Here is a 26,687-nt window from a genome sequence, read left to right as displayed (position 1 = left end):
ATTGACGTCTTTCCATGGTTTAAATAAAATATGCTACGATGGTTCATTCATGTTTATTTCGTGCTTTAAGTAAATATGATAAGACGATCAGTTCACGTGTGACGCTTGAACGGAGGCACTACAGTTATCTGTAGTAATAATAATAATAATAATAATAATAAATAATAATAAATTGTTCTTATTTTATTTATAACTAATAAATAAATTGTTCTTTATTTTTTTATTAAATTTAATTAAATTTTTATCTTAGATTTTAAAGGATAGTTCACCCAAAAAAATCTAACCTGCATCCAGATTAAAACAAATTCTACTTTTGTGTTCCACAGATGAATAACAACATGCGGGTTTGGGACAGCATAAGGTGAGCAGATGATGACAGAATTTTCTTTTTTGGGTGAACTATCCCTTTAAGACTCAAGTTAAAACCCATCACACACAACACATTCTGCATCTCTTTGTGGGTTGTTTTTACCTGTCCGATAATCAAACCCTATCTTGCGTTTTATCTCTAACTTTTTCTGTTTCCCCCATTCCACTTACATTTCTTCTCTTACTATCTCCTTTCCCTTCTCCTGGCCCCCCTCTCATGCTTTATCTCTTCAGTCTTCTCTCTCTTCCCTGACGAGGGGCTGCAGGTATCATTTCAATTTCTGATGTCAACATCAAATTACTTATTTAATTTCATGCCTGGCCAAGCATCCTATAGCTACACGCAGGAGCGGTCGCGCTCAACTCGTTCTGCCGTGTCTGTTCCGACGACTCGCCTCGCCCTCCAGCTGACAGCTCTAATTATGCTCGATATCTGATAGCGCCGGCACACACTCACAGACTCACATCTCCACTGCGGGAGCCAAGGCTTGAGGTTTGAAGAGGGCCTGCGCCAGACTGACTGAACTTCTACACGAGCCTGTGTATAAGATCCATAAACAAGACTTTCAGTGCAATGTAAACGGTATATACTGCCTTTACATGGTCAAATGCTCCTTCAAGAGGATTATATATGACTGTATGTGTGTAGAGTGTGTGATAGTACAATTTTGATAAGCTGATAATTATTGTCATAATGCAAAGTTTGACAAATGGATATGTAAATATTCAGAGTTTTTAAAAACCTTTAATCTAATCTATGTATATATACAGATTGAACGCAACTGCTAACACACAAATGGCAGATAAAATAATCTCACTTTAATATTTCAATATTAACATAGTAGATTTGGAATTCCAGTGCTTTAAATACATGCTTTGTGTTTTTACGGTGCATCATTGATGTCCAACCATGGTCACTGGTACATTTTTCACCGTGTTACTTCCTGTCGTCTCCACTTCTACGGTGTATAAGCACAGTCGCGCTTCAGCCCAAGTCTCCACTGAAGCTTCCAGCTGAGTAAATAGGATGTTCTTATCACCACCCGAGCACAAACACATAGCAGAGCCTGCAGGCCTGAGGGTGCAGACAGCCTCGGCGCTCCTCTGCCTCACACCCCGACAACACAAGCACACACACTGAGCTCAAGAAGAGTTCGGCTCTTAAAACACTCCTATTGTTCTTGTTGGCACAGAGCCTTGTCAGTTTTTAGACCAATGAAGTGGATAAGAGAAACTATAAAACGCTGTTTAAATATTGAACCTCGTTAAGAATGAGGCAGATAAGAAAAGCCACCAACTGACTGATAATGATCATGTGTCAAGACCGTTATTGTAGGGGACCAAGCCAACCTTAACTCAGGTGTTAACAATATATTTTCTGGTTGTTCAAACATTCAAGCAAACTTCTATACTAAATGACAGTTGTGATAAATTCTGCATATTATTTGTGACCATTATAAATGCAGGGTTCTCACAACACAAAGGAACAATTTGCTAACAAATCAGACCTCATTGTGACTTGCAAGTTAATTTTACTCTACACAAGAGCAGATGGAATATTTTAAAGCAGAGCTTAACTGAATCTATATTTATTATAAAAATTCAATGACTCTTCCAGGCATGGAAAACACATTTCCAAAAAAATAATCATTACAGAAAAAAGCACTAAATGTAGTTTTTTGTTAGTTTGGCAAATGATGCACAGATTTGATTGGACTCACGTCTGTCAGTCTATCTCTGGAGCTGCTCCGGATGCAGGGTTTGGATTCTCCACTCACGCTCTCGCTATCGCTGTCTTTACAGTTGTTCTGGCCCGGCTTCAGCTGGAAAACACAAAGACAAAAAAAAAAAAAACGCACAGTCAGATGCAGCAAGAAGAGAAAGGGCACTAAAAGACGTTAAACATACTGTTACTAAAGCGTAGGCCAGAGAAGAAACAATACTGAAGCTCTCAGGGTCAGAATACAATAATCTACTAAAGCTATGCAACTAAATAGATTACATGTGGATAGAGCCCAGACCACAAAACCGATGGAAGCTTGGTTAAATGGCAGCTATTGGATGTACACTACTGTTCGAAAGTTTGGAATCTGTTATGCTCACCAAAGCTGCATTTATTTGATAAAAAAATAGAAAAACAGTAATACTGTGAAACATTATTACAATTTTATTTTAATGTATTTTAAAAGGCCTAATTGATTCCAGTGATGGCAAATCTCAATTTTCAGCAACAATAGACTTTAGTCAGGTTAGACACCATACTGAATTTACCTCAGATGAAAATGAAGCTGTGAAGGATAGATGTACAGTTTTTACAATACCACACACTGTATAAAGGTTCTATATCACGTAATTTTTATGACTCACAACTTTAAAAACTGTTTTATGGAAGCTACTTATTTTCAGAAAGATGTTCCATCAGCTGAACTATCAGTAAAATTCAATGAACACACTTGCAGCCTTGTTAAAAAATCTTTCGTAACATTATAAATGTCTTTACTGTCACTTTTTAAATAAATTGAATGAGTATTAAAAAAAATAAAAAATAAAATCTTATTGATCTTACTATGTAAATTAGCAGAATAACTGCCAACTATATTTTGCTGCTGTGTGAATATAGCCATTAAGATAAGCGATCATATGGGAGAAGCTGGTTCGGATCCAGACATCTCTAGATTCTGTCACCATCATTTCAGGTAATTTCATCACTTTCACTACAAATACATTGGCCAAAGTTTCAAAATTAATAAATGATAAACAATTAAATCTAACATATGTTTTTGCACTGAGAATAGGACACCACATACAGTAATGTTGATTTTATGTATTTCCTTTTGCCAATAAAATAAGTTTCATATGCTAGAGCTTTGGCACAGAGAGTAATGCACAGCTCCTGACATATAAGGAACTGCTTTGTTCTTGGGAAAGTGATTTCCTCCACTGTTCTATAAAATAAAAACAATAAATAAATAACAAAAAAACTTTATTGAGAAATGCATTGCTCAAAAATGCATTTTCTGTGGCATCAACAACCTGTTTGGCATTGGCCACCGATATCCATATGATTTCAGCCACTGAGGCCTGACTTCATATCAAACTTTTGAGAAAGAGAAACAAAATCCAACCGAACCACATCAAAAGTCGATTTCCATTCGGTAAGCCACTCTCCCCATGCAAGAACCAGAGATTCACAGCAGGTGTCCTTCAGCAGACTAGAAATCATAAAGAACAAGAGCAGAGCGAGGAGGAGAAGGACGAGGGGGAAAACGGGAGGAGGACATGAAATCCAAAAACATCTGAGCCCCAGTAAAGTCTGGAGAACAATGCCATACTCCCGGGACCCGGCAACTGTCGTCAAGGTCTACGATTTACGTCTTCTGAAGGTTCGCCATTCAGTCGGCCGTTTCCGCACCCCTCGGCCTGCCAAAACCCGCCGCCTTCATCTCTCAGCACATAAAAAGCCCGTTTTATGAGTCGAGATGAGCAGTAAATGACTGCAGTGTCACTTAATGGAAAAAGCAGAGTAGGCCACGGCGCACTGGGGGGTTGTTTACTGAGATGGAGAGATAGATCGGCCCGCTCATTTCTTTTCCTATCTTTCCCTCCCAGACATTCCCTCTTTCCCTGTCTCACTCGCTCTTTCATAGTTCCCCATCACGTAGGAGAACAAAAACAGATTCTTTGCGATAGCTCCTGACAAAAGCGGCGGGACGGGAGGAGGGAATAAGATGAGGGTCGGAGAATATCTCTTTTCACTGGTGCAGGCTGTGGGTTGTTAAAGGCGCACAGGCGGGATAAGGGACTGCGGGGAAGAGGGCCCTTGAGTAAAGCACATAATTAAAATGAAACTGTTCCTTTTCTGTAGCCATTAGCTATGTGAAAGGATCTCTCTCAGAGGGAGAGCTCACTGACTCCAGGCAGAGACGCTTGCTTCTACCAGCAGGCCACCGTGATAAGAGGCCCGCACTGCTCAGAGAGAGAGAGCAAGAGTTGGCAATGACAAAAAGGAGGACAAGCAACTGTAAAGGCAGAAGTTAGACAAGTCATCTAGGTGCATTTTTATGCGTGTGTGTCTCAGTGCGCTAAATGACTGCTTTTCTTATATGCATCTACATCTCATTTTCAATAAGCTGTCTCATTAACTTCATCTAAACTTCCACCTCAAGGGAAGTGCATCACCCAGTCAAGGTCAAATACTGTTCTGTCTTCATTTAGACTTCATAAAGCATATCAGATGAGAGACACATCACCAAATGAGAAAAGCAGACAGCGGGAAAGTGCTGGTATAAACCAGTCGATCAGCACTTATTAAATTTGGCTGATAATCCTCTGAAACCTCCTTTGAATCACTTGGTGGACTCTGTGAGATAGAGCTCATGTAAAAATGTGGTTCATAATTTATATTTCATATAACTCGATGTAATGGCATTAACAGCACCACAGGTTTTCATGGTTTTCACACTTTTTCCCTCAACTTCAATTGGCATTCTACTCATTTAAGTTCAAGAGAAACATATAAAAGAGAAAATAATATTAAAAGCATTCCTACAAAAAAGAAGAAAAAAAGAAAGGGCAACATACAATTAAATAAACTAATTGAATAATACATTATTAAATAAAATAATAAAAGCAGAATGAATAATAATCTAATCAAATAAACATGGATAAATATAAATGTATTTCAAAGGGGTCCTATTATGCTTTTTCACTTTTTTAATTTTAGTCAGTGTGTAGTGTGTATGTTTGGGCATAAAAAAGATCTAGAAAGTTACAAATCTCAAAGTCCACTCCAAAGGGAGATATTTTGTTTTTAAAAAAATCCCTTTTCAAGAACTACAACGAACGGCTCGTTTGGACTACAACGTTGTTTTCCGGGCTTTGTGATATCACAAAGCGGCCCATTAGAATATCATTAAAAATAATTCCCGCCTACAGAAATCCGAATGGTTGTGGGGTGGGGAGGGGCGAGGTTGTGGTTAGAACGCTTGGTTGAGTGAGTGCATCAGACGAGACGATGAAGAAGAAGTGCTGCTGCAGAGTTGCAGTACTGAAACACCGTCTAAGCTGTTCGCCAATCACAACGCACTGGGACAGCTAACCAATCACAACACATTTTGTTTTTCGGAAGGTGGACCTTCATCAAAGCCGGAACTAATCGAGCCGTTTGTGCCAGGCTGGGGAGAAAGGTATTTTAATAATGTAAATTATGAGAAAAATAATGTGTTTTTCGAACCACCAAGCATGAGAGCATGTTCTAGTACACCCCCAAAACAAAATCAAGACTTTTTAAAAGAGCATAATAGGACCCCTTTAAAAACTACTGTTAATTGCAAAATTTCTGTATTTAATATCTCTTAATCTTTAATTTCTCATTAAGCTATAAGCTAATATTATAACATTTTGTGTAAGCCTGGTTGTTTTCATTAGACTTGTTAAAAACATTTATTTTACAGTGAGTATTTTTTGTCAACACAAACGTGGCAACAGCTGGTATTACTTTTCAATAAGTGACTCTGGGCAGAGCTTACACTGGTTAAGAGCTCCAGATAAACATTAACTAAACAGGTTTTATATCAGTATTGGCCAATTCAGGTGACAAGAACCTGTTAAGATACTGGCTGTAAATATCCTGGGCATTTATAGTAAAGTCATTCATTATACGGCATTATATGTTAGCCTGTTCAACATTTAGGTGAAGACTTAAAAACAATTGTGAGAAGTAAAAAGGTTTTTCAATGATTTTGCATGATGCAGGATATGTTACATCAAGTTTCATACTCAGAATTAGAGGTTCTGAAGAAAAACGACACTAAATAAATGACTACCATGAAGCATTTGTGCTATGTATATAATGCAAATGTCTATGTAAAAAGATGTTATATATTTATTTACTCTGAGTTGAGTTTAAAATCAAATATTAACAGATCTATCAAATTCAGATAGTACACCTTTAACCAGTTAAGCAGGTACACCTAGAATTGCAATGCAATGAAGGGATTTGTTATTAGTTTCCCCCATTCCATTCCACTTAAATAGCCTTTGAAAAATGAACAAGTCCTTTTTCCTGAAGGCATGCGGGTAATTTCTTATGAGTTCTCGGAGTAATTTTTTGAAGAGATTTGATTAATAGAGGCGTTAAAGAAAAAGTGCAATGCGGGTAGCCACGATAAATTACCATCATCAAAAAGTTCAGTGCAAATCGGGTTTCCTCCCACAGCCAATAAATCAGAAAGCTCAAGCAGTTCTGTCTATAAACCTCTATGTCCACACATCGCCCATTACTTCACTTTTAAGGTTTAACAGGGTATCTCGCTAACTCTAAAATTAGTCAGAAGTCTAGACGCATGAAGTATATTATCTATTGTGTTCATTTGTATTGCTCCCATGCTCTTTCTGGCACTACTCCGCTCGGTTTTGGCATATGATCGTTACCTACTGCTGCTTTCTAGATTAACTGTCATAACAAACTTAATGCAGTTTCTTGTAAAAATGATCTTTCTTTGGAAAGCAAGCATCTCCCATATGTACATGCATGCGAGCGTGTACATAAAAGCGTTGTTTATGAGTGTGTATGTGTGCAGACGGGCGTCTGTGGGTTTTCACAGTCTTTCTTGTGCAATCATAATGACGTTAATGAAGACTGACAGCTCCACCAGGTTGCACCATAAGGATAAACTCCTTTAACAACCCTGAGAGCAGAGCCTGTGTAAAGATTCCCCCTCCAGGAAGATAACAAACAGATGGTTTTCATATTCCAGCAACTAATTCCTCAACAATTAAAAACACAGTAAGACATTAGCATCTAATGAAACATTTAAACTACCAGTAAGTGCATCTGCCATTAATTTCAACACAGTAAGTTCTTTTTTTGCCTCAATCTGTTCCCTGTTAGGGCTGATTTCTCCCTCCCCCCTGTCTGAGTTTACTGAAGTATAGAATTAACAACTGTTTTCAATAAGCAGTCAGCATGATTCCCTGGCACAAAAGCCTCCACGCTATTAAAGATTAATTTATGCTGCCAAGGCTTTGATGTGAGGCAGTAATAGAAAGAGCTTCTCGTTTTGCCTTCCCCATAAAAAGGTCAAAGAGACCTGTACGCGTTAACCTGGCTCTCGCGATCGCCCGCAAAAAGAAAGTCAGTCGTCAATGCTTGTTTTATAGATAGCACCGTTTTATAGCGCTGTAAATCACATTGCACTTAGCGAGAAAACGAAGGTAGTTTGTTTCCAACGTTGCAAGAGGAGGCCAAGCATAACAGTTTCTGACTGCATTACACTGATAAAAAGTCGCATTAATTCACACCAGCGCTTTGCGAACAAGTTCTGCTATACAACAAGACTTTTTATTTGAATTTACTGCGATTCCACCCTGGTGCAAACACCGAAGCCACGCATCCATTACGAGTGCAGGTACAACAGTCCATAAGCCTAAATATATTTTATAGGGACCGTCTCAAAGACATAGAGCACAATAGCTTGGAGTTTCCATATAACAGACAGTTTTAATGGCTCTTTAAATGTGAAAGTGGGAGCGGCGGATTTCAATGGCACTCCTGGAGAATGGTGCCTTAATCTGAAATAATACTGACATTCATTAAGAGCTAGCTTGTAAAAGCCATATTAGTTTATACAGAGATGGAAGCACTTGTAAAGAGGAAAACACCGCAGCTCAAAGCAAGAGTGTAGATGAGCATCCATTCAAAGTGTGATGGTACAAGGAGATGGTGTTTTGCTAAGCATATTCGAGAGAAAAGAACGCACTGGAAGAACAAAACAGTACAGTTTTGGTAGAAATTCACTGACGGTTCCTCAGAGGTGGAAACAAAGCTTGAGTAATGGGCTAGGCGTCCTTTGAAATCCTCTGACTAGACTCTTAAAATGGCTTTTGAAGCTTTTATAGGATTATCGTTAGCACATGTAGTCAATTATTTCCTTTGCCCACTTGCTGAAAAGTGCTTGCCGGTGTTATGATAAAATTTTACAAGTCTATTGAACTATTCCCACAGGCTCGGCCCACAACCCGATGCAGTCAAATACAAAGCCCGACTCCGCCGCATTGGCCTTTTAAAAGGCGCCGTTCGCAAACCCCAATACCCTTTTCATCTAAACCCCTGCTTTGAAAAGCTCGGCTGACCCTTCTCTTCCAGTGGAAGCCCATGGGATTCTGTTGCTATCGGCTTCTGTTCTTCCTTAGTTACGCACTACAGCAGCTGTGGAGCTCGACAGTAATAAAACCTGGAACAATTTACCAGCTTTTATTGTTCTTCTGTGGCGTTTCAGCACAGCTAACCTGTCCTCCAAGGAGCTGAAAGAGAGAGTGAGAATCCCACTAGAGCGCCAATGAAAGAGAATCTCATTTACCTAAAAGCGCTTATAAATTTTTAATTTGCTTTAACAAGTAAATTAACAAGTCCCTCATTCGGGAAGTTTTATGGCTGCCTGCCACCGAGGGACAGCCATGAAAGTTTTATAGATTATCCACTAGTGTGCTAGGCTGCTTATAATAAATTGTCTATTTCCTGCTGCAGAGTCAAATCCCTCAGTTTCCAATGACTACACTTTAAATATCTCCCTCTCTGCTTTCTTTTCAGGGCGATATAATGCCTTTTTTAACACTGGAGCAGACGGCGGCCCGTAGAGGGAGAATTATCCCGTTTCCTGTGGAGGTGAGGAGGGTCTGGTCTATGTGAGTCAGCGTTTGCTTACATTCAAGAGACAATGTTAAATACTCTAGCCTTCATCTTCACACAGGTCTCTGTGATTGGCTGGCAAATTAAAGGGATAGTTACCTAAAAATGAAAATTCACCCTCATGTCATTTTCAAATCTGTATGACTTGCATTAATTTGAGCAAAACAAAAGAAGATATTTTGAAGAATGTTTCTAAAGAATTAAATATCTAATATCAAATGAGACATCCAAACAGCTTGACTGGATAAATAAAAATATATTGTGAAATCATTATCATTAATTGGTTTGGTTTACCAATCAGCTGTGAAGTAATAACTGTAACACTCATATCTTCATGTAAGAAAAAAAAACAAAAAACATTGATATGCAATATGGCTGAGCGTGATTACTGAACTGCGAAGCGTTTAAATAAATATATGCGCTGCGTGTGAAGTGTGGCAACTTGTGATCCATACAAACTCCTCTTTGCATCTACTTTGAGTTTTGGTTGCTTATAATATGCATGAGTAAACATAACATGTGCCAACCATCTTCACACCCAGACTTGTAATCTCCCTGCAGTTTTCTGCCAAAATAAAGACGTGATGGTTTGATGTTTGAAAATGTAGAAATTAAGACAATTTACAATTAATGTACTATTTACACTATTTAAAATTATTATTGTTAATTTAATATATATATATAAATATTAGTGCTGTCAAACGATTAATCGCGATTAATCGCATCCAAAATAAAAGTTTAATAATATTATTTTTTATTTATTATTATTATTTTATAGTCATATTGTTATATAATTCACAAAATATTTGGCTACAAACAAGCACCTTTGCCAGGAGTTTGATTGACAGGCAACCTGACTAATAACACCGTATCTGCCATTTTGTACAACAAACAAACCAGACAGGAGAATAGATTAATGTCAATGGACTTGAACTTTCCGTGGTTGAAACAAGATACCTTTTGATGTTCATTCATTTTTATTTCATGTTATAACTAGTAAAGAGGAAGAGATGATCGGTTCACATGCTGCTTGAATTGAGGCGCTACAGTGATCTGTCATGAGACATTAAAAAGCCACAAAATGGTTTGAATTTCTCAATTAGTGAATTAAAAGGCCCTGCATGAGCTTCCTGGACCTCCATCTGAGCGTTCTGGTTTTCTGGCAGCCGGCAGTAGTTGGATACCACTGTGAGCAGTTAACCTGAGTGAGCTTACCCTAAAGACAACAGCGCTTGACAGAAGGATGCAGGGGCCATCATAGCTGGTGCGGCAGGGCTGCAAATGTTCCGTCATTGCTTGGACAGCAACTGTGTCACCCCGCCAACCCACGTGGCCCTGCTATGACCTCCTCAGCTCTGAGGGCCGGAGCTCTTAACTGCCGCAGACAAGCTGCCTGTATCGCATCCGATCTAAAGTAGCAGCCTGTCAACAGGGATCAGGGCTCGGGTCAGGCTAAAAGGCCTGTGCGGCTGTTTATTTAGGCTAATATTACGCCTGAGTACGTACAGCGGCACGCTTCCGCTCGCACATTGTCACAATGACCCTGTCCTCGCAAAGACTCTGGGTTATATTTGCCGCCTTTCTACGTCAGCACTTTAATCAACATCTACATTCCCCCAAAGCCTCAATTTTGTAGGTGACATCACATCCTAAATGTCAGCCGAAACAATTTTGCGGGAATATTGCAGCTTTCATCAGCGTCTCCCGTTCCCCAAGGTGCGATTGCCTTGGAAACGCTCCGGGCCCCCCTCTTCACTGTCGGTAAGCTCAAGTGACACGCGACGACCTGCGGTGACCTTGTCAGGCGCTGCTGTCGTGACGGCAGAAGGGATCTTAACTGACGATTACCATTAGCTTTAACCTGCCTTTCATTCCACCTGTGTGAGAATGCAGAGCTTTTAAGAAGCAAAAGAGAGTCGGGCATATCTCAACAGAGGCCTGAGGGTAAATTAACCTTGAAGGAAGGAAGAAAAGAGAGATAGATGGAGAGGAAAAAGAGAGTTAGAGGTGGACAGGAAGTAAAAACAGTGCAGAGTGCAGTTTAACCCTCATAACTCACACAAAGAGCAGCGTTTACTCACTTCAGCCGTTGCCTCGAGGACAAACCTGAGGACGCATTTATATGGATATAAAACTTAGTGATGTACAATGACATTATAGACAAATCAATATGCTTTTAACATCCATCCTCTGCTTGTGCTCAGCACTACTCCAGTTCCACTCCTACAAATGGCTCTATAATGTGATGCTCCTGCATACTGATATATGGGGACAATTCCCAGATTTAATAATGAACTGAAGAGCAGAGGAGGGAAGTGGGATATTACGAGCGACCGGAGACTTCAATTCTCTCAGATCATATCTGAACAGCTAGTTATGGCGCTCAGAATGACAATAAAAGATGAAGTCATCAGGCTGTGAGCACCAAACATATAGTGGACAGACACGTCAAGAAATCGGTTTGCTTCACCCCGACTGGACCCCCTTTTTGGGGAGGTATTTACATCAGATGGGTTTTTACCATGCAAACTGAATAGCAACTAAAACAGAAAACTGTCAGCATGCTAATTAAAAGCACAAGCATAAATATCAAAACAACAATAAGAAAAAAAATGTATGGTAAAAATAAAATAAAAAAATAAATAAAGATAAAATAAGAAAATAACAATAAATACAAAGATAAAATAAATAAAATAAGAAAATAATAAGTAATTAAAGAAAAATAAATATACAAAAAATAAATACATAGATAAAATCAGAAAAAGCTAAAATTAAGAGTAAAAAAATAAAGAAAAAAATAAATAAATAAATAAATTAACAAGAATATACGAAGAAAAAAATTAAGATAAGAAAGAAAGAAAAATAATAAATACTTTTATTTTTACAGGTATATTTATTTTTTACAGATGTTCTACGCAACTGACATGTTTTATGGCCCAGAAAGGTAGCAAGGACATCGTTAAAAAGTGTTCTCGTAGCTTCATAAAATGAAGGTAGAGCCACTGATGTCACATGGACTTTTTTGTCGATGTCCTTACTACGTTTCTGGGCCTTGAACGTAGTAGTTACGTTGCTGTCTATGCAGAGACAGAAAGCTTTTGGATTTCATCAAAAATATCTTAATTTGTGTTCCGAAGATGAACGAAGGTCTTACGAATTTGGAACGACATGAGGGAGAGTAATTAATGACAAAATTTTCAAATTTGAGTGAACGATCTCTTTAACGGAAATGTCCATAAAATTACATATACAGTAATCAGTTTTTGGAAGCCTAGTTCACTATCTTGACCCATCCCTAATGGAAAGACACTCAAAACATAAATACAACTTGGCTGAAATCAAGCAAGTGAACCAGGTCTTGGAAGCCAAATAGATGTTTCCCAGAATGCAGCAGATGCATAGAGGGCAGGCCGTCACAGAGAAGCCAGAGAATTTAAGCTAGCAGGCCAAGTGCTTATCACTACATAACATTTCATCAAAGAAATTTGTGCGCAATTAATTACATTCCCAGGCCTCCGCGATTCGACCGTAGTTGTTACTCGGCTATCGGCTTTCAGGGCTCGCCATCTCACTAAGCCTCGCTCACAGTGCCAAGTCACATCCCCCAACACCAGCCAGCCTCAATAAAAGAGAAGGGAAGAAATCTCCTCTCTTCTCAGCTTGCAGGGGCTCTCGTTCCTCGTTTTTATTGCCATTTATTTTCCTCTAGGAATTCACTGCCAGTATATTGGCAAGCCTTCCAGTAGATGGAAGCAATGAAATTTAGCGCGGACACTTAACACCGGGTCAAGCCATGCACGCGGCTCATGTGTGGCAGTAATATGATAAACAGGGGTATCTAGTGTGGTTGAGGCCGCTTTTATTTTTTGTCCATCTGTCTATGATGAAAGTGACAGGTAGAATGTGTGTGGTGTGGAATGCTGTTTATTAGGCGCTTTCTATATTTATACATTCTTTATGGCCGTGGATGTAAACAGGTCAGGACCGGAGTGTCACCTAGCAGCCCATACAGACGTGCAGAAATCTCTAACTGAGCATTAACATGCTAACCAAACCAACGGAAATGGCTAATGGAGAGTTTAAGTGTTTCCACTCCATTATCACACAGACAACCAACACAGAACACGACACAGCGTGAAACAAAATGGTGAATTATTACACAAGTCATGTTGCATCAAAGCATCTTGCTTACTGCTGGAGCCATGGCCTAGTTTGGTCGAACCCAGATCCTTATTTGTTTCCCTCTATCATTTCATGCCATCTCTCTAATATAATATAAAGAGAAAAAAAAAATTGTCTGCCCTTTAGGTCTAAACTCTTATAACCCCTGCAGTTCTGTTTGACTGACACAATAACATTCACATATATAATCATAGTGCAATAAAACTAGATAAAAGCCACTAGCCTGATAATAAATGTGGGTGTGTGGTGTGTAAAAGCACAGGTTAAGTGCATAAACTACTGATATGAACACATAAAACATATTCATACTGCTAGCGGAAATGCTGCTATGATACCTGGCAAAACAAAGCCATTCTATAATTTCAGATGTATTGTAAAGACAATATTATCTGCTTCCCAACATATTTAACTTCTGACATATTACAGCTTTCCAAATGAAAAAATGTTTAGTAAGAAGTAATGACTTTATTTTAAAAGATTTGATTTGATTATAAAAACTAGAGATGCACAGATATTACAATTAATGTCAACAACAGATAAATGGCTTTAAAAACAACTATACTGTTTTGTCTAAAAAAATAAATAAAAATAAACACTACTTAACTCAAAACCATAAAAATGGATCAAAGTGCTGTACATAGATCACATAAAACGATATAAATCATTACAAACATAAAATAGCAACAAATCACAACAACAATCAAGAACTAAAATCAACTTTAAGTGGTAGTTAGATGATGGGAAATTAGCACAAACAAAGAAATATAAAAAAATATGAAGTCACCAAATGACTTCAGTTATACCACCAGAACAAAAAACCACTCCAGAAGCAGTGGAAGTCGATACATTTCGATGAAAGATTATGAAAACAAACATAAATATCAAATATATCATCGTGGTTTTCTTTCTCACCATTATTTCATTGTTTAAACAAAAGATTACATAAAAAATAAGGTCATAATTATATATATATATCATGATACTATTTATGAATTCTGTTGTTTGTGCAGACTTTATTAAGGGAAAAAATGCATAATATGAGTTATGCATGAGGCCCTGATCTGTTTTGATGAAAAATTCTCTAAGCGTCATACACAGCATTCATTTCTTCTGGCACTGGTCTTTATTTTTCATAGTTGCCTGTAAAGATAAGGTGTATTATAACCCAAGGCTCTGGGTGGGCCATTCTGGGAATGCAGGACACAGGTGAACAGTGTGTGTTTCAGAGTATACGATTTACACTGTTTAAAATAGCTTCCTGCTCTCATAGACCTGTCACCACCTACATCACAGAGGGAGAGAAAACCAGGGCTGGGGACAAACCGTCCCACCTGTGTCAGCTATAAATTACAGCATTCCCAAGACAAGAGCACTTCTTGCCTTGGCCCCATTTCTTCTTGCTTCATAATGATGCTGCTATTTTGTGTCAAATTAATATTCAAGTGACATCTATCGTGTCGCACCGCAACAGCTAAAGTCTGTCTACTACACTGGACGTGACTTGGACCTTTGCAAATCATCTGAACTGTGTGTCAGTGCGTTATAAATAGAACGCAGCATCAGTTTACTGTTGGGGATTTGTCGTGTTGCGCCGCGCCGCATCCAGTGTAGACAGCATCACTGATTATAATGGGTTCATAGTATTTTGTCGTCAAGTGTAGAACTCTGAATTCCGTTCAATTCCGTGTCTATTAATGACACATACGAGCGAAATTATGTCATAATGCTTGTCTCTGCAAGTATCCTTGTAATCACAGTTTGCTTATGGCTTAGGTGAAGGCAAACAATTGAGAAAGAAAATGGACGTATGAGAAAATTTTGTAGATTTAACACAGATTTATTAGATTTAATTTATACAGTGAAGACTTTGCAGTGTTATTTTACATTTTATTATTCAATTTCTGTAAAGGAATACTGTTAGACTTACCTGAAAAAAGTAAAGCACTGTTCATTTCATTTGTATCTTTGTTCTATTATATTTATCTATGCTTGTAATTTGTTTATTTTCTATGCTGATTTACTCATCTACAAAATCACCCCAATCATTGATTTTTTTCCCCCAAATAGAGCTATTCAAGTCGTCTGGTGATTTTTTTTTCATATCGCAATATATATGGCAGAAAAACAAAATATTGCAATGTGAGTATTTTTTCCAATATCGTGCAGCCTTACTTCAGAGCATAAATCACAGTCATATGCTTGTTTTCAATCTCATGTTTCCTCCGTTCACTCTATGCATTAGCCTAGTCTAGAGATGGGTCATGATAGTCGAGTAGTTGATTAGTTTATCTAAATTTTTTCCATATACAAACACATTAATTCTCCTATATACATTTACGGTCACACTTTATTTTAAGGTCCAATTCCCGCCATTAACAAACCATTAACTACTTTTTTACATTAATGGCTTTTGCCTCAAACTCCTAATTTGCTGCTTATTAATAGTTAGTAAAGTAGTTGTTAAGTTTAGGTATTGGGTATAATTAGGGATGTAGAATATGGTCACGCAGAAAATGTTAGAAACTAAACTGTAAGCAATACAATTTTATTTACGTATTTATTTTATTTTTATTGTTTTAGTTTTGGTTAATAGTAATAACCCTGACACAAACAGATGCAAAAAAAAGATGGAATCAGTACTCTTTTTTTTTTTTTTTTTTTGGAAATGAATACTTCATAATTTATCAAGAATACATTAATCTGATCAAAAGTGACAGCAAAGATATGTATAATGTAGATTTTATCATTTATAACTGTTTATTTGTCAAATAATCCCTTATCAGTTTCCACAAAACCATTAAGCAGTACAACTGTTTTCAACATTCATAATGATGATTCTTGATCATATCAGCATATTAGAACATATGTTCAAATAGAACACAAGTATTTTACAATATTACAGTATTTAGTTCATTTTAGATCAAATAAATGCAGCTTTGGTAAGCAATAATAAGAAAATAATAAGAAAATCTTACTGACCTCAAAGATTTGAACGATAATACACATACGTATAATATTATATAATATGAATGTGTCTTATGTAAATAAACACACCCAATCAGGGTCATATGAACCCAAAACCAGCCCAATACAAGTCTTCCTTATATTATTCCTACCATTTAGTCGGCTACTCATTTAAGCAACCCTGATTCTGAACAGTTGATTTGATTCCGTACATTGCACACAGCTACAGTCTACTCCCGCCAAGATACGTTTTGAAAATCTAGCAAATTTCCTTAATTTTTCAGTCAAATGTTTCTGTTTCTTTGCCACCAGACAATGGCAACCTTCATCGTCTCTGTCTGCCCATGATAGGCTTTTCTTTTTTTTTTTCTTTACCGGCTCTTAGGACCACAAATGTCAACCAGAGGAAGGCAATTATGAGACTAAAATTACTTCCTTACTGTTATCAATCCACTCCGTGGGCCGGGGGACTGGTTAAAAGCCACCATGTAATGGGGCTCAGTTAGACTTTTCTCCTGGGCCTCCGCCAAGGCTGCTAACCTTGCTATTAAAGGCCTCGACAAGCTTTGTCAATGCAATCTGCTGAATGCTTTGAGCGACAAGCGATCGATACTCTCCACTCTCTGGGGTCATCGGTGGTGACAGAGCCCTAAGTAACAACACAACCCTGGCTGCCTCCTCCAACTTAAACGCTTCCCCTGACACAATATTTCTTTTTGGTCTCCGAGCTTGCGAGCTAAATTTTCGTGCCAATCGAAAAAGGGAGGATGGGAGGGAGGGAGTTGGAGGAGGAGAGAAATGGAAGGAGGGTCTGACAAATGGCTGTATGTGTGTGCGTGCGGATTGATGCCGACCGGGGCGAGAGCGAGGCGTGGGGAAGGGAGGCGGGGGTGCAGAGAGCTCAGATAAATCGAAAATGACTGGCTGGCGAGTTGTAATCTGCCAGCGCCGAGCCCCCTGTAGCAACAAGCCAAATGAAAAAGCATGCTGACAGACCACAGAGATGGAGGGCCTGTGGTAGACTGCAGGAGGGAGGGAGGGAAAGAGGGAGAGCAGTGGAAAGGAGAGAGGAAGTGAAAGCCAAGCCAGAGATATTATGAGGAGAAACGCTTGCTCTCGTGCTTGATGCACTGTCATTTACGATGAACTGCGTCTGAAGCCATTTGTGGATGTGGAGGCAGATTTCTATATAATACGCAACAGAAACAAACCTCTACGACAGGAAAATACATCTCAATTAACACGGTTTATATCGTTCTGCCGTTAAATATAAAATCAATTACCCCTGAATGCAATTTAATTTTTCTTATAAGATGTGCTACTAGTGTCTTAATTGGGGTTACACTCTCTAAATGCATTGGTGGACTAAAAAAAGCTCTTATACGCTAATTTCTCACCTGCTGTCTCTGAGAAGCGCACAATTTAACATATTGGAGTTGAAAAATACACACGGGTTTTCCACCTCCGTCAATGGCACAGAGATAAGTGAGGCTTAATTAAGCTTTGTTACATCTAATGAGGGGTGAAAACAAACACATCATGCATGTCTCTGGACCTTGGCCGAGGCTGATAAGATTGACTGCCCTGAGAGTGACTGATATCAGCATGACACGTTTTGCAAACATCAGGGAAGAGGATATATCGTGTGTGGGTGTGTGGATGGTTAAGAGTTATGCGTTTAAGATGTTTGGTGCTTGTATTCAGAGCCCTGAACCTCTTATCATATCGTCTCTGCACACTTGAGGTGTCTGTGATAAGCTGCAGTTGGCTGTGCTAAAACATGATTTACAGCTCTTCACGATAACTCTTTTACTGCCTCTGACAATTTGGGATTTACTGCATTATGACACTATTCAGAAAGTTAAACGAGGCTCGGCAACCCTTTATAGTGCAAATAGAGCCACTGAAAGGAAAAAAAATGCATACACACATTACGATAATATTAATCCTGGTTTACAACATTAAATGACAAGGATATATGCCATTACAATTTTTAAATATCTATATTTTTTTCATTTAACTGAAAAAAAAATATATATATATATATAAAAAAAATAATTATATTACGTACGTTATGTAAAACAATTAGGTAAAATAAAATATTATCTAAAGCACTTTATAAAATAAATGCATATGAATTAGTGCTGTCAAACGATTAATCGTGATTAATCGCATCCAAAATACAATTTTTGTTTAGATAATATATGTGTGTATACTGTGTTTATTCATTGTGTATATATAAATACACACACATACAGTATATATTTTGGAAATATTGAAGTATATATTTATATCATTTATATTATATAAAAATATATTTAATATATAAACAACATATTTTTTTCTGAAATATATACATGTAAGCGTGTGTATTTATATGTACATAATAAATATACACAGTACACACATATTCTCTAAACAAAAACTTTTATTAATCAAAGTGATTAATCACGAATAATCGTTTGACAGCACTAATATAAATATGTGAAATATAAAATATGAAAAACAAATATAGCAGGCTACATTTGATTGGTCTCCCATGTAGCCTTGCTTGCATCAGAATAAAGGCTATTTTAGGGATGGAAAAAAAACATTCTAGAAGGTTTTATTTTAACTTATGATTATGAATTATGAAGACTAAAAAACCATGCACAACAACATTATGGACATATTTAAGTAGAGTAATATTATCTATAAAAACATCATCATATCGTATTATATAATTAAATTGCAATATATTTGACTGACTATTGGAGATGAATAAAGAGTCAAATAAAGCCTTAATTTCCTCAAGATTTACAATAAGGAAAAAATAATGCAGCACAAACATACAACTCAGATGTGAGGTGTACACAGCACAGCCTCTGACCTGGGCTTGCACCAGAGGGAAATGAAAGCCAATTGTTGTATGAATAATGCAGAAGCATGCAAAATGCAAATGCAGGACACACAGGATTTATTTTAAAGCCTAGAGCCACAAACGGGGATTTGAAAAGAAAGCAATAGAAGGAAATATGCTCTAAGGTGCATGTGAGCTTTTAAAAGGGTGACATTTAACTTTTTTGATGAGAAAAAAAAATAATTCTGAACAGGGTTATTGTGCATATAATAGCATACACAATAATGCTCTACCGCACAAGCTCTTGTCCTTGAGATGCAATGAACACACAGAGCATTAGAGCTTTGATCCTGTTGAAATCAGTCAAATTTGCCTCTATAACATACAGCATGTTTCTGTCGTCTGTGTACGTGGATATCAGGTGTCTGTGAAGAGGATGTTACCTCTCTGCTGACCTGCAGGTGGTGCTGCATGATCACTGATCAGATCAGGCTGAGGCAGAGGAGGATGAGGCAGGATGGAGTGGAACACAGGAACAGAAATACACAGAGAGAGGAGTATAAAATAAGCAGAAAATAAAAGTCAGCCATGACAGTCTCATGGGTTATTTCCATTCACTTAGAGCATGGGTAGATATGAATGTGAGACAGAGAGGAAGGAAGAGGTGAATGCCAGGTGTGTCATTGCATACGAATAGTTGTCCTACAGAATAACATTTAAACCGGGGTCAAAAATGTAAGGTTAAGGCTCAACTGATGCTGTGAGAGTTCAGATATATACTTGCCCTGTACGCATTTTCAATGCCACCATCCAAATAAATGAATAAATAAAAATACATACACAATATATAAATTATAATTACATTCTGCATTTATCATAAATATTTAAACTTTTCAAAATATTTAATATTCATCAGAATACAAATATTAATATTACTTAATAGAAAACTTATTTATTATTTAAATAAATAATAAGATTTTAGCTGGTAAAAAAAAAAAAAAAAAAAAAATTTCCAAAACAATTAGGTCGCTTTCGAAATTTCAAATAAAATTGTGTCAAATCAAATGCATTTATATAGCAATATTAAAAATGACCAATGTGCCTAACAATAATAAATACAAACCTAAGATGATACTAGCAATGATGATATAATAAATACACAAATAAATAAATACACAAAAGTACTGCCATACTAAAGAAAAAAAACTATATATAAAATATCTAAAGAAAAAAAAACAATCTAGCAGACTAATGTAACCTTGTGACATTTGTACATTCAGCATTAAAAAAATACTGTGTAATAATTCAAAAACTACATGATTAATGACACATAAGATTTAATGGAAAAACATTAAAGGGCAGTCCTGTTAGCTGACCCAAACTAAGGATAAGAGGACATATGACAAAACAAAAAAAAAAAGGAGTAGGAGCCACTGACTTTCATAGTATGGGGAAAAAAATACTATGGAAGTCAATGGCTACTGTCAACTGTTTGATTACCAGCATTCTTCAAAATATCTTCTTTTGTGTTAAAAAAAGAAAAAGAGAGTTGTGTTCGTTAAAAAAAGAAACGGGTTTGGAACAAGTGGAGGGTTAGTAAATGATGACAGAATTTAAATTTTTGATTGAACTATCCCTTTAAAGCTTAGAGACTTACTGGGATATTACAAATCAAAGGCTTTTAAACCACACAAAGATTCATTCTAGGTTCATTAGTGATATTAAATGAATATACAGATACGCAGTTCAACTTTACAGTCCTTATTCTTCTTCTCTGCTTCCTTTTCTCCCTCTCCCCCCCCCCCCTGTTCCTTGTATAGCTGCAGGCTAATTGGTGCGATTTTAGATAATTATTATTAAAACCAGAGCAGCGTGGGCGCTTTGGCAGATAATTCCCTGGAGGAGGAGGGGTCCGCTTACACAGAGCGCCAATCAAGGCCCGGCATCACACAAAGCATTTCCTTTGTTTTGCTCTGTGTTGCTGGAGCGTGTTATAAGAGAGAGAGAGACAGACAGATGGGGAGCTCACACCGTTACACTTCAATACAAACACAAATGCAGAATGGATGCGATGTACAAACACAGAAAACTGTACAGCACCGCACCGTAAGTTGGCTATATCACAGACAGACGCTCGGTCATCTGCTCGACAGTAATGCAGATCAGCTCTCCAGGTTTCTTAGCATCCAAAACTTCAAAGCTTTATTTCCATGACCACACAGACAGGTACTCACACACCAACATATTCACTTCAAGTTTTCAACATTGATGATGATAATAAGCAGCAAATCAGCATATTAGAATGATTTCTGAAGGATCATGTGACACTGAAGACTGGAGTAATGATGCTGAAAATACAGGTTTGCTTCACAGGAATATATTACATCTTAAAATATATTCAAATAGAAAACAACTATTTTAAATTGTAATATTATTCCACGATATAACGGTTTTTACTATATTTTTGAGCAAATAAAGTGAATATAGTGAACATAAGAGACTTGCTATGAACCAAAGGTACATACTTCATACAGCAAGCACAGTAGGAGTATGCAGTAAGACAACATACAAGAATGGAAAAAAATCGATGTCATACAATTGCATCTTGAGACATAAAACACATTTTTTGCATATTATTTACATTTGCAAGTAAGCATAGTAGTTTAACCGACTAATTAAACATTCCTCAATTAAAGTTCACATATTTTACACCTTTCTGGAGTTTTATTTTAGGTTTTGATGTCCTTAAGAATATATATTTGCGGTATAAGTACCAAAAACCATCTCAATATATTTTTACAGCTCCTCTCTCAGGAGCTCTGCTGAGAACAGGTCGATTTTGGCCTGTCTAATTAATATTCATGAGCCTCTCTTCTGATTGGACTGTTGTTTTCTGAGTGACGCCCAGCCAGGCCAACCACAGGTAACTAGGGTCAGCCGACGTCACAGCGCTAGCTGGAGGCAGCAAAACAAAGGGAAAAACTGGAGGCGGCCCATTCAAGCCAGTGCAGATTCGGCTACATAAGGAGCTTAAAATATCATCTTGTTGTGATGTTGGGTGCCAGAATTGACGTAATCAGTGGTTCTTTGCAGCAGATAAAGCGCGCTAGCTGGAGCGCTAGCTGGAGGCAGCGCTAGCTGGAGGCAGCAAAACAAAGGGGAAACTGGAGGCGGCCCATTCAAACCAGCGCAGATTCTGCGACCTAAGGAGCTTAAAATATCATCTTGTTGTGATGTTGGGTGCCAGAATCGACGTAATACAGCCTCAAATTAGAAATTTGATCGCATATCTGCTGCCACTACCAGACAAAAAAAAACAACGACAGCTGTGGTTAAACGCGATAAAACGAGCAGACTGAACAGAAACGATCGTCAAAAATGCTCGTGTTTGCAGCGCACACTTCTTATCAGAAAAGGTTCAATAAAGTATTGTCTTTTGTTGTTATGGGCGCGTCTACAGATTTCCTGCCATATATCTGTTTCTTGCATCTCACGACTATGTCCTGTATGAAATAATGTCTGTGTGCATGTGTGTAAAACAACAAACTGATGATTCATATATAATCATTTGTAATTGTATATACATTGTTGTGATTAATTGTGGCTGGAACAATAATGTAGCTGTAAAAATAGTTGCCTGCTGAAATTGATATGCATATACATCTTCATCATGACTAAGTTAGACACAGTGAGTTTGTCTTTACTATACACGTTAGATGTGATCCACCTCATAGTAACAATCCTGTCAGATCGTCCATCCTTTGAGAGAGAGTGTAACGTTACAGGTCGGGCCGATCTGGTTTCGTGGTTAAAGTTAACCTATTTGACATGTTTCCGTGTTGTTGTTGCTCAGCAATGGCATGGACGCGATGTTGTCTGGGGGTTTGGCAAAAGGAGAGTGGGACGGTGGGCGGTGCTCGGGGTGGTGACTGAAGGCAGTGACTGTGTAGTTCTGACGTCAACTTTTTACGGAAGTCACAACGGTTCATGAACGCTATGTTGTGTGGGCGTTTGGCAAAAGGAGAGTGGGACTGTGGGCGGTGCTCGGGATGGTGACTGAAGGCGGTGACTGTGTAGTTCTGACGTCAACTTTTTACGGAAGTCACAACGGTTCGTGAAAAATAGATAGAACTTTATGTAGGCTGTGTGCATTTTACTGTGGTAGTTAAATAGCCCCTAGACCTCAACTATCGTGAAAAAAGCCAGGAAATTTCAGTTTTGACAATATGGGACCTTTAAAGGTGAAATGTGTAATCTATAGGGTAAACGTACCTATTAAGCACATTTCCATTTTTGAGCTCAGATTAGAAAAAGAAAAAATTATGTATTATCCTACTTGATGTCTTAACCAATTGATGTGTTTGTTACTACATACTTCCTGTAATTTCAAGTCAGTCAGATCATTGCACACTGAGATATGAGTCTCCATGTGTTGACACTGCCTGGCGGACATTTTGAAAGCTGTCTAAAAACTTTCACCAAAAGAGGAGCCCTTTAAATGTAAAAATGTACCCATTAAGTACAGCCAGACTTTTTGCATTTAATGATGTATGTCTTAATCAAAATGCCTTTGTCATTTAAAACAAACTTAAATATTTTTGTGTGAGAGAAAATTAATATTTTAATGTAACATAACATCTTGTACTGAAACCAATATCTTGTGCACTAAAAATGTCTCAATGTAGATTTTGGTGAGCTTAATAGGTACGTTTACCCTACATCACTACGATCACCAAACAAATGCTTTTTTGTTACTTTTTGAAATTTTGAAAAGGCTCTACTGCAGTGCAAGTGCTTGACATTTCAGCAGCTCAACAGAATTTGTATACCATTTGTAAAAACTACTTTTGATTTGCTATGACATGGGATGCATTAATCAAATGCTAAAAAGGATAGCAGTATGCAAATTAGGATGCAGCCACTCACACAAACTAAAATATGGACGCATGAGTTTCCATAAGTTGAACAGCACTTGTGTTTAAAGCATAGTGATTAATTAAATTATTTTTATTTTATAAATAATTTCTAATTACTAATTTTGGAAGTGGGGGTCTGCACTATTGACCCTATAGGACCCAAATCACAAGAAAAGACTGAACACTGCCAGCAAATTGAAGAAAACTCTGATCTTACAGACGATTAAGCTCAACCTAAGAATTAAACAGAAAGAGAGAAGATAAAGACAACACATGTATTATTAAAGCTACATCCAACTTCAGATTTAAAGATGGGATAGAAACATTAAAAAGCACTATGATAAGGGTGATTTTTTTAAAAGTCATAAATCCCAGAAGATATCATCTATCATTGAATCAAACTTAAATTAATTCAGCTCCACTAATCCTGAAAAGTTCATCAGGGAAGGCAAATGAGATCCCTAAGCAGTCTCATTTCAAGACCTGAAAAATCGGCTAAATTGGCAGAGCAGACAGAGCAATAGAGAGAAACAGGAAAGGGCGCAGGTATTAGTTGAAATATAAAGCAGATTCTTTGAGGCTAACGTGAGGCGTACATTTAATCTTATTTACCTGTAAATGCTCTGCTAGGTGTGAAAATAATATGGATAATTATATTCAGCGAAAACCTTCTATACTAAAACATGAAATCAGCCTCCGCTATTCTGAAAGACTAAGCCATGCACAACATTATAGCAGGTTCTGTATTCACACACACACACACACTGAACAAGAGCCTGTGGGCAGAGGGTCCTTCTCAAAACACCAGACTCTTCTTACTCTTCCTCTCTGGACATGAATAATTCATGAGAACATGTAAATACGTTATCTGGTGCATGCATTAATGATCACAGGGAGACTGAGGATCTTTCAGCTCCCATAATTAATAAAACATAGACTATGAAGACTGACACCCTTAAGTTTTTTCCAAGTGCATACACACACAAGGAGAGATTGCTGTTGTCTGTTAAGTCAATGCGCGTATGAGGCAGTCAATAGAGACATTAGTGTTGTCCAGTTCTTCTCAAATGGTGATCCAAAGTGATGAAAGTTGAGGTGAAGAAATTATCTCTGTTCATTATAACTGAAACAAAGCACACTGAATTAATCAACTAATTAATTTGACAAAATAATTAACTCAACAGGAAAGGAAAACACAGTCTGGTAAACTACAGAATGGTAAAACTGAAGCTATTTATCCAAGCTATTATCTTGCACTACTTAAATGGCACCTATTATGCAAAATCCACTTTTACATGGCGTTTGGACATAAATGTGTGTTGGCAGTGTGTGAACACAACCACCCTACAATGATAAAAATCCACCCACTCCTCATTTTTTAATCCCCTTTAAAGTGCCCCTATTATGCCATTTTTAAGGTTGCTAATATTGTTTTATGAGTCTCCTAAAACAGGTTTACATGCATGCAAGATCAAAAAACACGTTAGTTTTCTCAAAAAATAGATTTAATTTGACCTCATTTCTAAATTATTCGCAAACAACTCGTGCGAAGCAGTTCAAAGAATCAGTCTCTCTAAACCCCTCCTTTCCGTGAGCCCTCACTGCTGTGATTGGTCAGATGGCGCAGTCCTTTGTGATTGGTCCAGAGCCGTAGAGAGATTGGCTCTGGATTGGTCTACCACGCGGAAACGAAACGCACATTGCCATGACGGAATGACAGCCCTGGAGACTACAGCGTCTTCTCGACATGATGTTAACCACACGGAAATGTTACTGTTTGTGGGCGGGCAAGTTGGCGACGTAGAACATGGGCAGATATTATGCAAATGTGGTACTTCGTGACGTAGAGCCGTAACAGAATAAGATTCGAATTCCTGACGACTCGTTTAGGAGATTGCGAGCAGACTCTTTTTTTTGATAGACAATAACTTTATTTATCGTGCACTGTCGGCTTCACAACTTTGCAGATAGTTTATGTTCACATACAGCTACATGACACACTGCATGAAAGGTAATATTCGAAAAGGCATAATAGGGGCACTTTAAACCAAGCCAGTTTCACTAGGCCTGCCGTTTTGATTCTCATGCAGTGTGATGTCACATTGGGGGTTGATTGTCAGCCCTGCATTGCTATAGTTTCCGCCCTCAGCGGTTGTACGCTGTCCTCCTTTTTCTCTGCGCTCGAGCAGCCGTAACGTCAACAATGTCTCGCAAGCAATCCCGATGCTCTGTGTTTGGATGCAAGACTGAACATAAGAGTCTTCATTTTCTCCCAACATCTGAGCTGCTGAGGACGCTGTGGATTACTTTCATTTTTATAGTGCTTAGCGTTTTAACCGTATTTGTGTGCGTACATTGAGTATTTTTTAACTGATCAGCGGCGCGCTTGTGGGATTAGTTTGCGCCGTTCGTAGCGCGAGATTCGTTAGGTAGTGCGGTCGCGCAGCTCGGTCCATTGATCCGCGCCGATGACAGGTCAGCGCGGTGCGATCTCTGTTACATTGCGATGTTTCGTCCCACTTTCAGTGCATTTGGCTTCCCATATGTACGGCTAAACACCGGTTCTCTTGCTCTCAGTTATGTTGCTTCTACCGGCTGTTTATTGCTGTAGATATGCAATGCAGAGAGACGTATACGCGACGCCCTCTTCTGGAGACGGGACGGGAATATGCAGCTCATTTGCATTTAAAGCGATACACTCCAAAACAGCTCTTTTTTAGACACACCC

General features: G+C 38.0%; 1 protein-coding gene across 1 annotated transcript in view; it reads right to left on the bottom strand.

Annotated features, from left to right (window-relative positions):
- LOC107747043 (autism susceptibility gene 2 protein-like) overlaps nt 1-26,687 on the bottom strand; it is a gene marked incomplete at its 3' end in the record, with an annotated part of 374,875 nt that overhangs the window by 221,322 nt on the left and 126,866 nt on the right. Inside the window, exon 4 of the mRNA XM_016561457.1 lies at nt 2,091-2,192. Within this exon, the coding sequence (XP_016416943.1) occupies nt 2,091-2,192 (102 nt within the window). The remainder of the gene's footprint in view (nt 1-2,090; nt 2,193-26,687) is intronic.

This window comes from Sinocyclocheilus rhinocerous, unplaced genomic scaffold (genome assembly GCF_001515625.1).
Source record: "Sinocyclocheilus rhinocerous isolate Xijiao unplaced genomic scaffold, SAMN03320098_v1.1 scaffold708, whole genome shotgun sequence".
Taxonomy (NCBI): Eukaryota; Metazoa; Chordata; class Actinopteri; order Cypriniformes; family Cyprinidae; genus Sinocyclocheilus; species Sinocyclocheilus rhinocerous.
The sequence above is the reverse complement of the archived record's forward strand: the minus strand, read 5'-3'. Positions and strand labels throughout refer to the sequence as shown.